The sequence below is a fragment of the Copadichromis virginalis genome, linkage group LG15 (assembly GCF_057382275.1).
Source record: "Copadichromis virginalis isolate Kocher_CV1m ecotype Utaka linkage group LG15, C_Virginalis_male_GT1.1, whole genome shotgun sequence".
Classification (NCBI taxonomy): Eukaryota; Metazoa; Chordata; class Actinopteri; order Cichliformes; family Cichlidae; genus Copadichromis; species Copadichromis virginalis.
In genome coordinates, this window is record NC_140632.1 from 30,245,758 (window position 1) to 30,267,902 (window position 22,145).

Sequence of the window (22,145 nt, forward strand, 5' to 3'; positions counted from 1 at the left end):
CATGCTGGTGCAATAAGCTGTACATTTTACATCCAATGGATGCATGATCTGAATAGTCGACTAATCGCAAAAATAATCGATGACTAGTCGACTATCAAAATAATCGTTTGTGGCAGCTTGTTACGTTCCCCTGAGGGGTCTAGGCGGCTAGAGCCGTAACACAGCCCTAGTGCTCAGTCAACTTTCCTGGGATAAAAGAAAAAGACGGGGGGGGGGGGGGGGGGGGGGGATCAGTTCACGTCAAAGAGTTCACAGCCTGCATGTCTCTAGTCACCTGAGTCAGAGGAAGGGCAGCGAAGACATGAATCAGTAACAATCAATGTAGAGAGGAGGTCCATCGCAGAGAACAATGTGCAGAGAGATGCTTTTCTTGTGGCTCTTATGGAGCTTACTGTCAGAGCAATTGATAAAAATCAATTCCATTTATGACAGCTGACATACATCTGGTAAGGATCCACTGTTATTAAGAAATTAAAGCAAATAATACCAACAAAATAAACAACAAGCATGTCATAAATTATCAGAAACTGCCATGAGCAGGTGAAATGTCTGATACAAAAATTTACAAACATTTTAGAAAACCACTTGAAACTTTTAGAACTAATATGGATACAGCCGGAGGGCCGAGAGAGGCCAAAGAAAAACTAGAGTGTGGACAGAAACAGACAAGAGACAGAGAGAAAAACAGTGCAAAGAGAGTAAAAGTGAGAGTCAGAAGAAGAAAAAAAAAAAAAAAAAAAAAAAAAAAAAGAGTAATCAGAAAGGGGGGTGCAAAGAGAAAAGAGCAGTCCATCCAGTGGGAGAGTAATTAGCAGGCTGAGAGTTTACAGGAAGAACCCTGTGAACTAGGACACTTTATTCCCACATATCCTCAGCTGAACTCCTCCTCAAAACAGAGAGAAAGGGAGGAGGGGAAAAAGCAGATCTCTTTGGCGAGAGCACTGTGCATAAATATGGGGAGCATGAGCGTAGGCCATGTAGGAGAAAGCACAGCCCTGGGGGAGGGCTGTGCTGGGATCAGGGAGCCCTGACTCCTGGAGCAAAACAAGAGGAGGAAGAGGAGGAGGGGGTGAAAATGTAGGAGCAGTATAGTGCAATTAGGCTGCACCAGCATGCAATGCTTAATAAAGAAAAAAAAGTTATGCAACAGAGGAGAATTGAAATCCAATTAAAACCTGGCTTCACTGCACACAATCAATCATAGAGCAGAGAATTTATATTTATTTTTCCACTCATGTTCCCTGTCAAAGCAGCTACCCCACACCCCACTTCCACAATGAGAGGTGCAAAAACTACAAGAAAAACTTTTATTCGTCTGTTCTGTAGTCTTAACTAGACATGTGATGTTGATTACTGATACATATTTTGTATTTGACTCTTGCTTTTTGTTTTGGGTTTCTTTACGTAAAGCATGAAGTCCAAGTAAAGCCCACTGACCCCTCTCAATTAGCTCCTGCCAATTTAGATCTCCACCACTTTATGCTCAAGCAAGCGTGTGAGGCAACGAGATGAAAAGAGGAGGTGGCTGTTGAAGGGAGAGTGAGATTTAAAGTTGTGTGTGTGAAGGTTTGAGTTCCGGAGGACAATGGAAAGGGGATGGGAGAGTTGACAGGGTGAGAGAAAAGGCCAAACTTGCTCTGGTTGTAAACACTGCCTCCGTGTGTGAGGTGAAGCGGCTCTCCCTCAGCGCCACTCCAGGACAATCTGAGAGCAGAGAGAGAGGAGGTGGGAAGGACAGCGGGCAGAAATGAGAGGAAACGCTGATGTGATTCAGGCAGAGAGTGAAAACCCTCGAAATTAGGAGAGCACATCGAGGAAAACAAAAGAATGTAAGGGGCAGCAGTAGAGGGAGGAGGAGGAGAGCAAGAGGACGACAGAGAGTCAGGAACCATGACAAGTGGAGGGGAAATCCTCAGAGCGCCTGCAGCTATCAGGACACACATGGAAAGATTTTTTTTTTTTTTCTTTCTTTCTTTCTTTCTTTCACTCTTTCACTCTTTCACTCACTCACTCACTGGAGTTCTATGTGCATTCTCACATAGAACTCCACCAGGTGACGTTTAGAAAAGTTCAGACCTGTAGTAACTGTGAGGAAATGGCTTTATGGTGACAAGAAGGCTTCTGAACGCTGCACAGCAGTCTCTCTTCCTACTGACAGCCCAAAAGAATGTGATTCCTCCTAAACCAGTGTGTCACTTTTTGCTTTCCACAAAAGGTTGAACTAATTAGGATCGAGAACATTTAGAGATCTCATTCAGTATATTTTGGGACTTTAGACTACATCGCCACCTACCTTCTAAACACGTAAACGTAAAACGGCAAAGTGTTGTTCTAGAAACAAGTCTTGTTATTCAGCAGAAGTCATGTCAGGCACTTTGGCTACGTTCACACTGCAGGCGAAAGCGCATTAAATCCGACTTTTTTGACCCTATGCGACCCATATCCAATCATGGTATGACAGTTTGATATTTTCAAATCCGACCTAAGTCACTTTCATATGTGGTGCTGAATCCGATACATATCTGATGTTTTAGAAAGCGACTGCTGTTAGAATGGTCATTGAATCAGTCTTTTACGTCACTGACACAAGACAGACGCCAATTATCTGCGCCGGAGAAGACAAACGAGAAAGCATGGTGGCCATTGTTAAAGCACGGGCGTTTGCTGTCACATTTTATTTGTAGTGTGAAAAACCAGACAAAAAAAAAAAAAAAAAAAAAAAAAAAAAAATCGGATTTGATCAAAAAAATCGGAATTGAGCATTAAAACCTGCAGTGTGAACATAGCCTTATTTGGACAATCGTTTCGAAACGTCCATTACCAAAACTCATGCACAGAACTGCAGGTCAAATCTCATTTAAAAATAAAAACCAACAGTTTCAGAAACATCTGCTGACTCATGCAGGCTTTTTTCCCCGTTTAAATTATATGCCTTTCACCATCTTTGCTGTTGTGGAGTTCGACCAAAGACTTCAGTGCAGGTTTCTTAAAATGCCGTGTCTCTCTTCTAACATTCTTGCTGTTAATCTTATTTGGGCTGTGGTCAGCTTATGCAGCTGAACACTGCAGCTGCACAACCCCTGTGTGTGTCCAGAGAGGCTCACTTATCAAAGGGCAGCAATCTCAAACCAGACAACTGAAATGATTTCCAAGCACTGCCTGCCCTTAAACCTCACTCATTTATATCCAGTGTAATGAATAGGGTGAAAAATGTATTGATTACTGAAGAAAAAGAAAAATTCAGACAGCGGATGAATTGAGGGCTGCACCAAGTCGTAGTATATGATCAATTTTGACTATTTTGAATGGTTTTAAACATGCAAAGCTACTTTAATAGACTAATAATAAAAATGTTGCAGCTGGATATGACGAGTTTAACAAAACAATAAAATATGAAAAGAAATCAAAATGAGACTCCATTTCAGGGAAATGGGAGAAATCCTATAAACAGTCGGATTACAGCGAGAACTGCAGAGAGATGCTACAGATTTCATAATGAGTCTGGGGAGAACTGGCTAGAGCCCAGTGGTTGCCACGGTGCTAGAGGATGCTGTTTGCGTGTGTCCAGAGCAGCTCGGTTATCAGAGGGCAGCAATCTCTCGCCAGACAACTGGAGTGATTTCCAAGCGCTGCTTGCCCTCCTTTTCTCAGCTCTGACGAAATTTGATATTCACAGCATGTCTTGCTCTTGCCACACATCACGAGAAGCAGGGACGGCAGCTCAGCTGCTGCATTGGGCGAGCAAGGCTCATAAATGCCTATTCTCTCTCTTTCCTCCCCTCTCTTCCTCTCAGCGCCATCCCCCTCTCCTCCCACTCGCTCGACATACACAGGGACAGCCATAACGACACATGCAAACACACCAAATTGCAGCTGAGCTATTGCTATGATGGCAACAGATTACAGTCAGAGAACAGAGAGCAGGTCTAGACACAGTTCCTCGAGGAACAAAAGGTTTTAAGTTCTCAGATGGGAGGCTGTGTGTGTCTGCCACAAATGCAGAACCACCTCACAAACTGGAGACACTCAGCATGCACTTAGAAAGAGTTGATGACCAGTTAAACAACAGCAACCAGAATGTTGTCTAGTCACACAGAGACAGGGCTCAGTCACATTGCAAACACACATGCCCTTACATATGTACATACAAGCTAGAGCTGGGCGATAGAACGATAACGATATGTATCGCGATATAACTTTGACTCGATAGAGAAATTAAGCTATCGCGATAGACCTCGCCGCTCTTGTCCTCAAGAAAAAAGAAAAAAAAAAAAAAAGAAGGTCAGCCAATCCAAATTAAGTAGCGCAGAGCCGAACCAATCACAGCCGCAGCATCACGTCGCGTGACTTGTTACGTACAGCACAAGTGCCAAGCCGCACGTGTGTTTGTTTGGGAAGCAGCCAGCGGGTAATGGAGCCAGCGCGTAATGGAGGAAATGAGTGTGCCGACTAGAAAAATCAACCGAGCGTGACCGAAGAGAAAACAGATGATGGTTCCAATGCCGGAGAGATTGTCGAACGGAAGAGCCAAAGAAGTTCCGTAGTGTGAAGGTATTTCGGCTATTTCAAGTCTGACAAAAAACAGAGTAGCGTGCACTGTAAATTGTGCCGAAAGCAAGTCTGGAAATACAATAAACTGGTGCATGCGTCACACTGTGCGCCACGTTATTGTTTCGGTGAAATGAATTTCTACAATACTGTTACTGTTAATTCTACTCTCTGCAGTGTTTAAATGCTTACATATACACAAAGTTACTGTCCCTCCACACATACGACTCGGTTCTGCTTCTGTGCCCCAGCTTTGTTTACTTTTTCCCACCGAGGCTTCTAGACTTCTGATTGGCCAACATTTCTGCACGGTTAGGAATCTAGCGCCACCTGCTGCTTTGGCATGTTCATAGCAGCGTTTTCCTTCATTTCTGCCTTTATGTGTGGACGGGATTATTTTTTAAAACAAAAACGGAAAATCTCCGTTTTCAAAAATACCCGTGTACGTGTGGACGTAGCCTCAGTCTCTGACTGGAAGCGCTAATTCGTCATTCGGCTTTTGTCAGACTAAAGTAACTGTTAAAACTGTTTGAAAAGCTAAGCTATACAACAAGGAGAGATTGAGAATTTCCTTTTAGTTCTCAGTTTATTTGATATTGACAAAAGTTAGTCAGTTTTGTCTGTTCTTCTGTAAAACAAACTAAGATTTATTTTTAGAATTAATATTTTGTTTCTAAGTGGAATTGACAATTTAGTCTGTTTTGTTTGTTCTATTTTGAAACTTAAACGCTTTAGCGGCTGCCTTTTGTGTAGTTTGCAATATTTGCCTTTATTTATCTGAAAAAGTCTCATGTTCCTTAAGTACATCTACCCTGTTGAACTTATTATGGGAAATAAATATTTAAATAAAAACAAGCTGCTGATTATTTCACATTTTACTTGTGAGCAACGGCACATTTAAATCTTACAAATATAGTTATTTGGCTTATATCGTGATAGATATCGTTATCGCCTGAAATGAAAAAAACATATCGTGATATGAAAAAATCTCATATCGCCCAGCTCTAATACAAGCTAGGCTATTTTTAGAGCTTGGCTTGCAAAACGTCCCTCCCCCCTCCCCTTTTTAATAAGCCTGCCCTCAAAATGACTGTACAGTGCTATGGAATTAAAAATTGATCAAAAAGAACCCTTTCAGTTGGAGCTGTGCAGTTGTGTATGAAAAAGACTGCAAGACTGGTTTTTGTTTTTGTTTGCTCAGTGTTGTTTGTTCAGTGAGTGGCCACCAGTGGATGGATATCAGCTGAATAGATAAAGCTGCATTAAGTCGTAGCATTTGCACATTTCACAGAACCGTTTTTATATATGTAAACACAAGAATTAATTCACATTAGCTAACTGAATGGCTCAAGGTTTTGCCTTAAAATTTCCTGGTGTTTAAGATCAGGGTAAACTTGGTCTTGTCTGTCGGCACATAAGAGTGGCTGTAAAAAACAAACAAACAAAAAAGCCCAAATGTACAAACTCTAAATCTGTTGGAAACACTGAATTGAATCCAGTCTGAGTTGTATAAAAACTAGCATCAACCAAAACAACACAATTGGCTTACTGACATTGCAGAAGAATTTAGTTGTTTATATCCTTCCATCCCATCTCACTGGACCTGATCTAGGACTCTTGGCAGAGAAGTATACTGCATTACGTGATCCCAAAGCCAAACTATAATTCAATTACTACAGACAAACAGACAAAAAAAAAAATCCTGTAAATTCTATCACTGAACAGAAGGTGTAATAAGAAAGCTTACACGCTGAAGCAACAGGAGGCTACTCCACCCCGAGCTGCAGATATACCCATCGCTACTGGTACAAACTTATCTGCTTTATTTGACTTTGTAAGTGCACGTGCGTACACCCAACCAACACACACATACGCACGCCTCATTAATATCAATGCTGAATGGCATAGCATGGTAGGTTCAAAGCATTCCTCCCTCCCCCCACCAGCAGTGATTCAAGCTTTCTTCGGCCTGCCAAATTCTTTCACTCTTTTTCAACAAGGTCTTAATCTGCCTTGAAATGCTGCAGAGTTCTCTTGCAGTAGTGCCAGTGGCCCTGAGGGAACACAGAGTGGGAAGTCTCCCACTCTCACAGGCTGGGTGCACAAAGCAGGGCCCACCCTCTCTCTCCCTCCCCTCCTTTGAGGGGACAATGGTGCAGGGAAAGAGGAAGAGACCGACGCTGAACCGAGGGCCTAAAATGACCCAACAACACGTGCCAACGTGGTCCCTTTTCAGACCACACAGAACCACATTAAAGAAACGACCTGCTTTGAAAAAGAAGACATGGTGCCATACTGAAGAACTTGCCCTTCTTTTGCACTTTACATTAAATGTTGTTTTTTCTTTCTCCATAGAGCCAAACTGAGAGGCGACGACTGCCTGTGAGCCTACCTCTCCTGCCTCTCTAGTAGGTATCCATCTCGTCACAGAGCTAAATCACATTACCTCGCTGGCAAAGCCATCTGGCAGCTTGTGCAGCTACAGAAAAACAACAACAGCAGCACCACCAAGGCCTCGCACTGTCACAGCCTGCGTGCCCTACTGACTTGGAAAACAGACAGGCCGAGTGTTCTGATAAGAAATCAGATTGAAGAAAAAAATTGCTAAAACACCTTTACAGAGAGCACAACAAACAGGGAAATGCACAGAAAGACATTTTTACTTGGTGCTGACTGCTTGCCTTTACAATTTTAACAATCTGTGCTGCAGATGTGCTAATATTCTATAACTTACAAAAATCAAACATGAGACAATTGGAATAAAGTGATTACTTCTTAGCTTTCCTTATTGCTAAGAAGCCATCTTTTTGGCTTGTATAAATCATACATGGGTCTCCCCCGACATAACAGCAAGCTTCCTGCAATTTAGAAGCACATTATCTTTCCATATCTCTCTTTTAGTTGAATTACAGAGAACCTCCTTAAAACGTTGCTCAAATAATGCATGCTGTAATGGTACAGCCCTTGTCAGGAATGTTAGAAGGCAGTCAACATGTGTGTATTCCATCTGTGTTAACTTTGGCAGTGCTGCTGGCTTCACTGGTTAGAGAATGAGAGGAGACAGCAAAACAAAGCTTTCCAAGTGCTTACTGTACTGCTGCATACATGTCTGTGGGAATGACACTGAGTTACAGTGGCAGCCGAGCAGGTGCTTTAAACTCACCGTGAAGGAGCACATGCTGAAGATAGATTCTTTTCAGTGGATCGATGCAGCATTGTGAAAAGAATACTAGGGGGAGGGGTGGCAGGGTCAGACTTGAACAATAGGAACTACAGTACTGATCTAACCTGTGGGGCGAAAAAGAGATATCCAGCAGCTCTGGGTGTTAATGTAAAGTCACCTCTACTACCTCAGCATGAATCGAGGTGAAAGGGAACAGAATGTGTTGGGGACAAAGTATGCTGCAGTGTCAGGCTTGTGCCCTCGACAGTGATGAGTTCGGTTACCCACAGAGAAGCCGGAGGGAGCTATTACAGCCATCAATCAGGTTGTCGCAGCAGCAGCAACAGCAGCAAGGACACTGAGGGAGCCTCTGTACACTCACAGCTCCTTCAAGACAAAAGCAGACCAAGCTGAGGAAACCCCTCATCCAGATCCTCACCAACTGAACCACTCACTGCAAGTCACACCTCGACTTTCTCTTCTCCATATTCCCTGTCTTGTTGCTCTACTGTCCTGCCAATCAAGGCACAAAAACCACCGCCTGTCACCGTGTAGTCACGACTGACTGCGGCTGGTTACTACAACTACTCTGATAATCTTTGTCGAGTTCCAAGTACACTGCAAAGAATTTCAACCCCAGGGGCATTTCAGATGTTTACTACTCTGAAGTGAATGCTTGGAACTTTCTTTGGTTAATTAAGTTGCATGAATTGTATTTGTTTAGTGTTTTCTGGAATCACATAGAAATTAAAGGCTGACACAGCATCGTGGTCGTGTTACATTCATAACCATAAAACAGTTATTTTGGTCAATTTAATGTGTGAGCCATATGCTGGATTAGATGCGGTGCCTTCCACTTATTGAGCATTTTAAAAAAAATTAAAAGGATCTGGAAAATTGCCAAATGTGAATTACACTCGAGCAGTAACACATCACAAAGTTGAATGACTTCATCACCTCTGGCTAGATGTTCCTCATTAGCTGCATCTATCCAGCCTTTCTGTCTGTATTCCACCACAAAGACCAGCTGTGGTACTCTGGCATTCAGACAGAGACAAACTCTCCTCCGTATCCATATGTGACGCTCACAGGCCTATGTGAACTGGAGTCAGAGGACTTTGCCTAGGGCTGTGCGATATGACGAAAATCTTATATCCCGATAACGATATAAATAACAAAAATTTAACATTTTCTGTAAAATCTGTGAATCTCAGGCACCTCGTCTTGCGTGAAGCGTTTCCAGCTGGGCGTCGTGTACCTGGAGTCGAGTGTTTTAACCAATGCATGAAACTATACATTTTTAGACATAAGTTGTAACAGCCGCCGTTTTCTTTGTGAGTATTTATAACACGGCGTGATGCAGGGAAAAGCCTGTTCTAATGTTTGAGTCTAAGGTTTATTTTTTAGCACATGACGGCTCTTTTTTGCTTCTCATCCATAAATACTCCGCATACTCTTTCACGTGATTCAGTTTATTTTGAAAAGTCCCAACAGGATCTTGAGCTTTATTGTGAAAGGTTTATGTGGAAAATAAACAAGCGGACACGCGATGGTTTTACCGTCGTTGTTGCTAATGACAACGCATAAAAACAACCGCCTGCCCGTCCATATTTTGGTTATATTAAATACAAGAGAAAGAGAGAACTTTAAGAAATTAATATAGCCACTACAGTGACCATCAAAACGATGAAAAAAAAAATATTGCCGTAAACAGTTTATTTTGCGACACCACGAATTAAACGATAGATGTTTTTATATCGTCATCAGATATATATTGTTATATCGAACAGCCTTAACTTTGCCTGTTTACTTATTAAAGCTCTTCATCGTGGCTCCCCTGGCTGCTGGTTAAGTCGCTCTGAAACCAGACAGCACACCCCAGAGAGGATGTCAGTAGGCCGCTTCAATGGAGATGTTACAAAAATGGTAGTACTACCAGCAGACCATGAGTACAGAGCGACTGCTAGTGTGGTGACTTGCCTCTGGAGTGAACTGGAAATGTGCTACAACTAATGTGCATGTGCACTAGGGCTGCCACGATTTGTCGACTAGTCACGATTACGTCGACTATCAAAATCGTCGACGACTGATTTAATAGTCGACGCGTCGTTTGAAACTTTGTACGATCACAAAAGACGCAGGAATAAGTGGCAGGATTTAAGAGTGTAATAACGGACTGAAACAGAAGATGGCAGCATTGCATGTACAAGGATGTCAGCTACCGTTAAACCCCGAAGAAGAAGAAGAAGAAGAAGCAGCTGTGTCCCAGAATTCATAGCGCGGCCCAGCGCAGTTTCCAACAATGGCGGCAGCTAGTTAGTTTTAATGTTACTCTTATTATTCTTTCTGGGTCACAAAATAAACGTTTAACATATTTTCAGCCGAGAATGTAGCTGTGTAAACCTCAAATATCGGCTCAGTTTATCAGGACACCACATATTTTCAAAAGCGCTCCGACGTTTTCGGAGACGTCTGTTACCCACTAGCTCGTTAGCGAGCCAGGGGCTAGGCTCACTAGCGCCGTGAGAACACCGGACTCCCCGCAAATCGTTTTCAAACCCACCGCCGTCTTTCGCTACTCAGGTTAAATATATATGAGTCACTTAGATAACTTAAAATGTTATTGTTTGGCTTTTTTTTTTTAGTATTTTATTTGTTCCTGAGTAAATCAGTTTGTCTGAGATTAAAGTTATAGTTTTTACACAGCTGAATAAACGTCAAGCAGACAGCTGATTATCAGAAGTGTGAGATGCTCCAGAATATACTCCAGTGTCCTGTTATATTTTAGATAGCAAGGAGTTTATTAAACTTCACCGAAACAATCTGCAAATTTCATTAAAATTGAATAAACTATCATCTTGTCTTTATTTTTAGTTAGCACAGACCTTAAACACTTAAAGCTGTAAGCTAATGATAGTTATATAAGAGCAGATGCTGCTGGTGCAATAAGCTGTAGTTTTACGTCTAATGGATGATGATCTGATTAGTCGACTAATCGCAAAAATAATCGGTGACTAGTCGACTATCAAAATAATCGTTTGTGGCAGCCCTAATGTGCACACAAACAAACACACACATTCGTTAGTATGCGAGAGACATTTTCCAACAACTGTTAAATCATCTACAACCATAGATGGACAGATATGGAACAATTATAAATGCAAATCTGTCCTCAGAGAAGTTAGTCCTGGTTACAGCCCTAGCAGTGAGTTAAGAGTGAAAGCCAATGAAACAAACACAGGAGGCTGGGCTTTGTCACTTCATATCAAGGGCAGGCATGGAGCAAATCTTTGGAAACAGTCACATTCACTTCAATAAAGAATGACAGGGGGGGGGGGGGAGAGTCCTGAGTATTGTGATTATGAAGTCAATGTTGTGGAAACATTTGACGTCAGATACGCGATCAGAAGAGTCAATAAGTCAAACCAAAATATATAACTTCTAAAAGCATTAGTCATTAGGGGTGGGGGAAAAAATCGATACTGTGTAGTATCGTGATATTTTGTTTGCTAATAATGTATCGATACAGGGACAGCAGAAATCGATATTTTGTTACAAAAAAAGTTTTTGTGGACTGGAACTCTGACTTCAGAGCATGTTGATCCTTTTTCTGAGCAAGAATCCTGACATTCCTTCACTGTCCAAATGTGTTTAACTTGTTTTTTGGCAGCAATAAACATGACAGTTTACTTATTTTAATTTAAGACATGTTTTATTTTAATTAAGTTTAAAACTTTTTTATTTAATGTAAAATTATATTTTATTTTAATTTACTTTCAAGTTCTTCAGTTGCTGAATGGGCTGCATAGTTTTCATAAATTGCATAGTTCAGAATAGCTATAATTGTACCAGATGGTTGCATTCAGTTAAGTTGGACTAGACTGTAATACAAACCGTTCAGTTTGTCAACAATAAAACTGATTGAAATGAGAGAAAGACTGAGTGCGAGACTTTGATATTAGATAAAATGAATATTGATAAAGTTTACCTTTATGTACAGAATCTGAATATCGCAAAATATTTAAAAAATTGCAATAATATCGTATCGTGGGATGTATGGTGATTCCCACCTCTATTAGTCATACAGGATTTATAGATTAAAAATAATAACATACCTTTTTCTTAAAACATTAAGTCACTGTACATGCTCTCCAAACATACTGGTAAAAAGTAACTGCCAGTACTGCTAAAAAAAAAAAAAAAACCAAAAAACCCAAACACCTCCTTTGTCCTCTGCATGTAGAACATCAAGTATTTAATTGATTTTCAAATGAACAGTAACTCTGTGTCCCCACATCGAAAATACTCTAAAATGTTTCTTCCTCTATTGAAGATTCAAAAAAACCCTGACAAGAAGCCGGGCCTCATCTGAAGGGAAGGAAGAAAAAAAAAAAACATCACAGGAGGAGGATTAGTGCAGAGCAGCCTTCGGTCTTCTTTTGTGTTTCTACTCTATCACTATGGTAAACCTGCACTTAAACTTAAACAAAAGTGTAAAATCAGTGGGGGAAAAGAACGAAAGGCAACTCCAGAGAAAACCTGTCAACAACTAAACATCTTAATCATACGATAAGTGAACCCTGGTTCGACAGAAAGACAGGAGAGTAAACAGTAAAGGGAACAATGACCTTCTGTTTAATGAGCCAGTCTCCTTTCTAGTCTGCCTATTATCCTATTAATGGATCAGGAGGAATTCCTTCAGATGGTATTAAGGGTTCCCCTGGAGAGTGCTAAACCTGGGAAGGAAAGGGCCAGAGTAGAAAAAGAGGCCCTCATTTTTACCACCCTCTGGGCTTCAATGCTTGGCCCTCTCATTCAGGTCAATTGGTCATGCACTTTCTCCCCCTCTCCGCTCTCATGCGTACCCAACAAACACTCTAGTGTACACATCCAAGCGATGAACCAAAACAGCGTGCCTCCTGTTGCCACGAGGACCAGGCCCCGTCAGCGTATCTAGATCTAGCTTGTCAGCTTCAAGCCTGGAGATGCATGCCCTTAAAAGGTTTCCGGCACCTCAACAGCACCAATAACTTTTATAACGAAAGGATTCCTTGTATTGTCTTCCTCTTGAGCTAAACCAAAGATGGGCATGCATGTACAGTATGTGTGCTGCAGAGGCAGGACAGTCTCTGAATGCTAACAAAGAGTGGGGAGGGGGAAAAAAGCAGGAAACTTGGCATCAAATTACACAGTGGGAGTGTGCGTTGCTTAGGTCAGGGAAGGACAGGAAATATGAGGCCTGGGGTTGTGGAAAGAGCCACGTGGTGTGGATGCGCTGTTGACCGCTTACACCAGAGTAAACACGCTAATGATAAAGGCACATGAACAGTCTGAGGAGTCAACGCAATGAAACCATAAAAGGCAAAGTGAAATCTGAAGAAGAAAAAAAAAAAACTTTCTAGTAGGTGTGGCTTGTTTCTAAGCTGCAGGAAAGGAAGAAAGAAAGAGATCCCTCTCCACTTCAATGCTTTCCAGATGGTGATGTAATTTTAAATCTGAAAATGTGGCCACACAACTGATACATAAACTGAACGAGAGAGGGATCCGACTATGAGAATCTGCAGGGCATCGACCGCAATGCACAGACTGCAGACAAGATACTCTGTCATTACTGCAAGTGGAAACAACACAGAGCCCGATATTCAAACTGCAGATACAACACGCACAGCAGAGAAACGAGGCTTGTTCGTGTGCTGCTGAACCTGTAAGGACTCAATCAATGAAAGCTCTTAATGCTCCACTGGGATCCTCGCTTTTGTTTCACTGCTGCATACTCAAGAATGTTAACCAATCAGATAGGATCAGAGGCATAGGCATTTAGACAAGTGTGTTGGCAAACACACGTGGGTCAAACCAACCGTATCGACAAACCATCATTGTTATGACAATTATGTAGCTGGCTCTTTTTCACTGCAGACATTTGTGCATGTCAGAGCAGGAAAAACACAAGTGGAATGTGGCTGGATATTATTCAGCTGAGTGACCTGCACCAGTGCACTTGTGTTTGCTACAGGTTTTTTGGCAAATAAGAAAAAAAGAAAAAAAAAACTGTACCATTTAGTTGTTTTAGTGTACACCTCCCTTCAGATGCATACTTTTGCACACGTGTGTAGCCTCCTAAATCTTCCAACACCAAAAACATTAATATATTAGTTACTGTCAACCACATTTTATTAAGAGGCCATCAAATTATGATGACTTCTTACAGCCCAAGGTAACAAAGACTTATCTGACAGGAAGCCTAGATTATGCGGTTCACTATCACAGTTCATATCAAACAGAAAGGGGAAATAAAATTGTTTGACAAAAAAATGTTTAAAAATTACTTAAATGAACCATTAACGTTCAAACAATGGATCTGCTTATCACTATCATTACTACTACTACACTTTGAGACGAGAAAAAGGTATTAATTAATAACATACAGAGAACAGCCACAACAACTGCTTTGACTTTGTGCCACTAAAATAGCTCTTCCCTCCATAACGTACACAAGACGTCTGGGTGTCAGGCACTGAAACATTGGAAGCAAATTTTCTGGATTCTGTGGTTTGCTACGCGTAGAACATCCATGGAACGGGCTTGTTCTCTGGTGGAAGTTGATTTGGATAAGGATTTGGGGAGTTCAGGGGCCGGGTCAACACACTGGTCTCTTCATGTTTGTTGTGCAGATAACTGTCCTGCTGGAGGATACCACTGGTGGATAGAAGTCACATTATCTGAGGCAAGTTGGGTGGTAAAAATCAAACTACCGTCCACATGACTGGCAGGATGCAGGGTTTCCCAGCAAAACAATGAATGTTATCCACACCACCAGTCACTTCAGGTTTTAATATTGGACCTTATCATTCACACTAAAATTCACCTAACAAGCCATCACTGCAGTTTCTGGGTCTGTATACTCAATTTGCATGAGAAGCAATGCATGTGAACGTGCAGACCTGAACACAAACAGGGCCAAACCACAGCAGACACCTTCCTCACCATGACCCGCTGTCCCCCCCCGTTGTAAAGCCTTTAATCCTCACTGAGGGCACATCCTGCTGGACGCTGCTCCAGGTCATCCTGCGACCCAGGAGCACTGATTGGGCGAGGGGGCAAGTGTAACTCACCATTTCCCCCCCACTGGGGACAAACCTTGCTAAGAATATCTATAGTCACTACACTGCAATGTGTCTTCACCCATCAAACAAGGTTGAAAAGAGGGCACAGTGATTGCCGGAGGATTTGGCACAGGTTGCTAATGCTATGCCATTGTACAGGAAAGCCATTCTTTTGTTTTGTGGGGATTAAAGTGGCCAGAATGCCTGGCTGTAATGGCTTTACCGAAGAGCAGGGCATGTGGCACAGTTCAGAAAAAACACACATCTACAATAAATATCTGCAACACATTTGTCCTGTATATTTTATCTAAAGCAGCACCTGCAAGCCACGATAGTTACTCCACATACTGTAGGGGTCTTGTCCAGGCTTGTAGCGCTGAACATTACACACTCACACAATGCATGTTCCGTTTTGTATACAATGACAACCTCTGTTGTCAAGGCTATCAATGTAAAGTCACGACTGCCCTGCTTTATCAACACATGATACAGTAATTATTCTATACATTTTTCTTCCACCATATAATACTGTCACCCATTTTACAGTTAGGCAACAAAATGGTGTTATCCTTTCAACCCCCCCCAATAAAATAAATAAATATATATATCTGCATGCCAGCCACACTCCACAGGTTGCCATAAATACAATAAAAGCATCGCAGGGGAAAGGTACCAGTTTCCCTGAATGCCACATGTGGCAGACAGACACAAGGTGTCCGCCACCGCACCACGATGGAGCGAAAACAAAGCACAGCGGAGGGCTCCCACTGCTGCAACAGGGCTGCATGCCGCGTTGGTAAAACGTGTCAACACCCTACAACATCTTCCTGTCACATACATAAAACACCCGTTAGGTTTCCTCGGAACAATACAGCGCGGATGTGTTTGTGCGCGCGTGTCCAAACAGCAGCAGCAGCGAAGGCAACAAACCTGTGACACGCCGCGTGCAGCAAGCTTTAGCTTACTGAAGAGTCAACGAGAATAAAACACAGGACAAGGCTAACCTGCTGGTGTTGCTCCAAATATCCGCACCACCGGCACTTTCTTCACATCGCTCTCCCTGAATTCAGAATAGCAGACGTCCAGGTCTTTAATGGGACTTGTCAGGTAGTAGTCTGCGGTGACGATTCGTACAGCAAACATGACTGCCGCGTCCGTCAAATAAGCCAAAAAACTTTAGCTGCTAGGAGTCCACAAGATGCAGGGACCACGGTGGCCAGTCGATACCAGCCGAAGACTGCTGCTGTCACGGCGGTAACACAACGGCAGAGCGGAGGTAAAGCCCAGTTGTGTCCCATGGAAGAAGGGGAAAAAAGAAGAACGGGAAAAAACGCGAACAAAGATTCCCGTTGGCTACAACGCTTCCCGAGGTGCCGTCGCCGTTAATGTCCAGCTGCAGCCACGGGGAGCTAAACTCGACGGTGGCGGGTTGTTAACAGGCGCTCCGCAGCTGTCAGCTTCATGTTTTTAGTAGTGATTGCGGCTGTCCCGTGATTTTAGCTATCTCTGTGGTGTTGTAAGCCAGGAGGACATTCCTTCCAGTATGTAACGTTATCTCTCGAAATCACCCCTCAGAACTAGTCCCAGCCAGTCCGCTTTTCTCAGGTAGACCCTCAGTCTTCCTCTTGCTCCCTCTTCTTCCATATCAGGCTAGCCCGCGTTAGCTAACCTTTCACAAAGCTACTCAAAATCCAAAGAGTTGTACTTCCGTGTGCACACTTCAGAATAAAATGATTTTTGACTAGTCCAGCGCAGTGATACAAGACACTGGAGTGAGAACGACCATTTTATTTTGAAAGGCTCAGCCATGGCATACGTTGTTTATGGGCTACGTAACTGGGAGGCATATATACTTGGTTTTTTGGACCATCTCTCCGGCTAAGCGCATTAGGCCACAAAGCTGCATCTGTTTGGAAATTCCCATCATTCAAATAAGATTATTCCGCCAGCAGGAGACAGAATGTGCTATCCCTCAGCTTCTTAGTGTGTAATGGTTGCAGAAACCTTCAGGTTAGAACGTTTTATGTGGCGAGTTGTCCTAAAAATACCCTAAATACCCGAAATAAGCATGTCACAAATCAAATGCACGAAGTCACCGGTTCTATCCTGTTACATCCCGATTGGCATTTTTTTTAAATAATATAAATATGAAAATAGACGCAATTTTTGCTAATACAGATCCAAGATTCAATATTTGTTTTTACAATATAAGTGACAGGAATTAATTTTTTTGAGCTCGCATTGTTAGGTGAAACCTTTCACCTAACACTGCAGAGTACTTAGCACCACAAACAAACATTGGCAAGAGCATTGTTATTATAGGTGTTATATCATTACACTGTGTAGGTATGTGTGAATTAGGGGAAAGGGTAATATCCTATTTATCTTATTGTGAGGAAGGAAAATTATCCTAATAAGACGAGGATGATGATTACATGTCCTGTCTGTGAAGCATTTTTGAGACTTTACATGGTACATTGACCTGTACAAGTCCAATTGACTTGACTTGACTTTAAGTTATAAGGGGTAGGAGGAAGTATATTTCTGAGTCACACGAGAACAATGAGCATATGAAGTTATAGCTTATGAAATGTCTCTTCTTTTCTTTTGTTCCAAACAGAAAAGAAGAAGAAGAAGACGTCTTGCTTAAAGCTGATTCATTTCATGTCAAAATATTTGTTTATACAGTAGTATTTTAAAACTATGAATGTAGCTTATGGCTGTGAAATAAGAAACCAATGTTGGTGTTCACATGTTCTTTATAATGGTCTGGAAATAGCGCATTGATCAAATACCTTCAATTCTTGGGAAATGTTTCAGAATTACAGCAGATCTCAGGATCAGCGGATGCTTCTCTGCTTTATTGCCTATTAGGCTTGTCCTTGTTCCTTATGGTATCAACAGCATCCTGTTGTTGCAACACCTCGAAACAAGTTGTTTTTTTGGGGTTTTTTTTAACTTTTAATGCACTTTCTATGATTTAGTGTGACCAGCACTCACGGGTGCTTTTTATGGATGCCTATAACAAATCTCCAAGCTCTTCATCATTCTGCTCAGATTCCTCGAACAGCCAGTACATGGCAGGCAGCAGTGCTGGATGTGCTGAGCTCACTGCTTTCTCCTCTCCAGTGACAGAGCCATAACCCTCTACAAACAGCTGGTTCGGTCCAGTTCATGCTGGGGACACGGCAGTCAACGACTCCCCGATGATAAAAATGTTTCATTAGCATTTTCATCAGCACACGCTCCAGCAGACAAAGGGAGCCTCTGTCTGCTGGAGTGTGCGCTGACCTTGAGTAAGAGCCTGGCCCTCTTAATGAACCAATCGGCAGTCGTATGCTTGCATTTGCCAGCAGCATGCCCGAGGTCTGAGAGCACTTATCAAACAAATCCAAAAATATTATGGATGCCATATTTAATGTAGTGTTTGGTGGGAGCTTTTAGCTAAAGTGCTTTACAGTGCTAAGTGCATACATTTTTAGTATGGATGAGCCCAGTGGGAGCAGAGCCTAAAACTTCCTGCTTCATAGGCAATCTGTTCTTAAGGATTTGTTCTCCTCAGTGAAGGAGAGGAGGGAAACGAGTGACATCCTTGAGCAGTTTCATATGTCTGCCATCAAGGACCTTGAGCTCTTACGTATTCTTCTGTCAAATCGACGTGTAACAGTTATAACTTTGAACGTGCTTTAATGGAAGTGGGTTTGTACATAGATCATAAATTTGGTTCTTTTGCCTTGTATCTCCAAAACTTGATGTTAAACAATTCTCACTATCACAGACTTTATTTCTTCCATTACTGTCAGTTCTTTTGCACCAATCTCTACCCTTTCAACATCAGTCTAAGGTAGAGCCATCTCAAGTAGAACACAGGAAGACCTTTATTTCTCACCTGGTTTTAGATGTGTTAGTGTGAGACAAGTTGGTTCAGGTCCTTCTGATATCAGCCTGCTTTGCGTCTCCTGTTTGGCGATGTCACCTTCTTACATGCGCATGTCCCACCTGTTCTCATGTAAGTGAATAATCAGTGGAATTTACCATCTCCGATTTGTTCAAATCTAGCAACATTTGTGGATATGTTCAGATTTGGTGTGTGTTCAAAATGTGTTGCACATTTCTCTGTTAGGCGATGAGTCTGAAGAATCATGTCAGGTTTTATTTGTTTCTGATGTTTTCTCTGTGCCTTCTGTGTTTATTAGGGTTATTCTTTATGTGCCAGGGTTCTCTGTTTGGTTATGTCCATGTTTTGCTTTGAAGATTAGTTCTAATGTGTCTCCTTGTAGTTTTACTTCCTGCTTACCTTGCATGCCCACTTTTGTCTTTGTCTGCCCCGCTATCATTAGTTCCACTTGTGTTTGATGGGCTTCACCTCTGTCTAATGCTATATAGTCCTGCCTTTCCCTTTGTCAGTGCATCTGTTTGTGCGCCATGTGTTCTTGTAGCATTTGTCATGCATTTAGTCTGGGATTGCTGTTTTCCTTTAGGCTATGTGTGTCTGGATTTTAATCAGCCTCTTTGTCCTGCATTTGGACTGTGTGTTTCAGTGCTTCCTGGAACTGAGATAACAATATTGAGTATGTGTGGAGGTTACTGAGATTACTGTGAAACATTCACTGGTTGCATGAGCTCATTCTTTAATGTAATGTTTTAGGGGGGAAAAAATCAATAGATAGATGTGTATATATATATATATATATATATATATATATATATATATATATATATATATATATATATATATATATAGAGAGAGAGAGAGAGAGAGAGAGAGAGAGATGGATATATATTGGAAGGGTAGCTTAATGGTCAAAGTTTTGTTGATGAAATTGTTTTTATTTTTAATTGTTGCACAGGTCATGTTCTTGCCATTTCACCTAACGTGGGCAAATACACATTAGTGTTTTGCCCACATTATCCTGGGAAGGGTTTGGATCTTGGGTTTTACAGCATTCCCAATAATGGTAACACTTGAGGAAAAGCATTTTTCATGAACAGTCTCTTCTAAGAATTCTGTAAAATTTGCAAAAAGCAGGCAATGCAGGCAAAAGACTGACAGACCTCTCATTGAACATATTAATGTCATTTTGATTCCCCATAGTGCTTTTCTGTAAGATTCTCATGTATTAGATGTAACTTCATGCCGTTTAGGAAGAATACGTGCGTTTGGCTGCTTTGGATCCACCAGATAAGACTGAGTGGAGTGGTGTGCAGGTCCTGAAACAATAACAAACAGTGGATTTATTGGTTCTGGCTGCAGCTCTGTTTACACGCAGGCACCTCATGCAGGAGCTGATAAAAGCTTGGACATCAGCAGAGTTCCCCACAGAGACGCACACATATGTGAGCAACATTTTTTTTTTCCTTTTCTGTCAGGTTTGGTAAACAGGCTGTGCACACTGACAGAGTAAAATGAAGTTCAGAGTGAAAATCTGGCAGTTAAAGGTGCCCCACACAATGCTGGCTTATCAGGGAGTCAGTGGTGGAACATATGGACCGGATGTTTTTACCAGACTTCCTGGGCCCCTGTCTACATGTTTTATCACACTGATGCTTTATGACCGACATTTTTTTTCTTTTTTGTAATCTGTTCAAAGTGAAAGGTGACCCCAGTTTAAAAATAAATAAATATACATTTTTACATGTATTTTTTAAATAAAAAAAATAATAAAACAATGTATAATTGGAGAAGACATTGGCGCTTTCACCATGAACAGATGACTGATGCTGGGTGTTATTGTTTGGTACATGCTGCCATCTTCTGGTTCTTCCAGTTAGCCTTTGCATTACACCAAAGTACTTGGACCGTCTACATAACCATCCAGGGTCACCGTAGACTTTGCGGTACTGCAGACTCGACCTCTGCGAGCATGTGGCTATCTGGAAATGTGCTGTTTACTTTAAATAAGCGCAAATAAATAAGAACAACAGATTCAAATTGTCCTGTGTTCATAATCTCATTTTCTATTTCAGAATTGCAACATTTTAAATAATACTTTTCAAAAACCTGCATTATATATTTATAGCAAATTTGTGTTGAATTGAGAAGACAATTATCCTGTAATTAACATTGTTTCAGTGCATCTGCGAGCATCTCCGCTTTACCTCTCCAACTTTGTCTCCAACCTACTCAACCTGATCCGTCCCTCTCATATACTCATTTCTAATCCCATTGATTCTTGTCACTCCCAATGAAAATCTTAGTATAGTCAACTCAGTACCACCTCCATCCCCTGTCTTTATGTTAGTGCAAACACGTCCAAACCATACATTTTAACAGGTCTCATTATTATCATGTAAACATTTTTCAGTCTCGCTGCTATCCCTCTGTCACCGATCCCACCCTGACACCCCTTGCTTTGGCTCTCAAACTTAAATGTATCCACCTTCACTACCTCCTGTCACGATGAGTTGTGTGGCTGTTAGTGGCTGGACCCACGTGCAGGACTCGGAGACAAAACATTAACTTAAACGGCAGCTTTATTTGCTGGTGAGACAAACTTGGCGATACATAAACAACAACTTAAACTAACTAGACTGGAGACGCAAATGACTCTAACCTGAAGGCAGACAACGATGAACACGCACACAACAAACATGGAGGATGCAACAACTGGCAGGGAAAAACACAGAGCTAAAATACATACTGAGGTGATTAGGCAATGTGAAACAGGAGGGAGACACAGCTGGGAGAAATTGGGGCTAACAAGACAGGAGGAGCAAAGCTGGACATACTGACATAAGACACAATCTTTCAAAATAAAACAGGAAACAATACACAAGGACGCAGACTAAGAAACACAGACTTAACACAGGCAGACCTAAACATAAACCAGAATAAGCCGGAACATAGAACATCATCATCAAATATATCAAGAAAATAACCAAAAATACAAAATCAAACTAAAACATGAAAACTCAAAATACTGGGTCAAAACGCCCAGAACTGTGACACCTCCGCTCCGTGTAGCTTCACTGTTACACTTCTCTCCCTCTCAGCTGCATGATTTCTGTCTTGCTTTTATTCAGTTTAATTGCTTTTCTCTAGTGCATACCTCCACCTCTCCCAGACATTGCCTACAAACATCATAGTCCACGGAGACTCCTGTCTGACCTCATCTATCAGCCTGTCCATCACCACTGCAAACAAGGAGGGTTCAGAGCTGATCCCTGATGTAATTCCACCCCCAACTCGAACCCATCTGGCACTCATACCGCACACCTTACCATTGTTTTACCGTCTTCATAAATGTTGTGCGCCATCTTTACATACTTCTGTCACTCCTGACCTCCTGACTGAAAGTAAATGTTATGTGTGTAATGCACTTTCTTGGCAG

The 22,145-nt window shown here is 41.8% G+C and overlaps 1 protein-coding gene across 1 annotated transcript in view; it reads right to left on the bottom strand.

Annotated features, from left to right (window-relative positions):
• The window catches only part of rev3l (REV3 like, DNA directed polymerase zeta catalytic subunit), a 91,323-nt gene extending 75,364 nt beyond the window's left edge, over window positions 1–15,959 (bottom strand). The window contains exon 1 of the mRNA XM_085432885.1: window positions 15,819–15,959. Within this exon, the coding sequence (XP_085289011.1) occupies window positions 15,819–15,957 (139 nt within the window). The 5' untranslated portion in view covers window positions 15,958–15,959. The remainder of the gene's footprint in view (window positions 1–15,818) is intronic.
• Window positions 15,960–22,145: the final 6,186 nt, after the last annotated feature.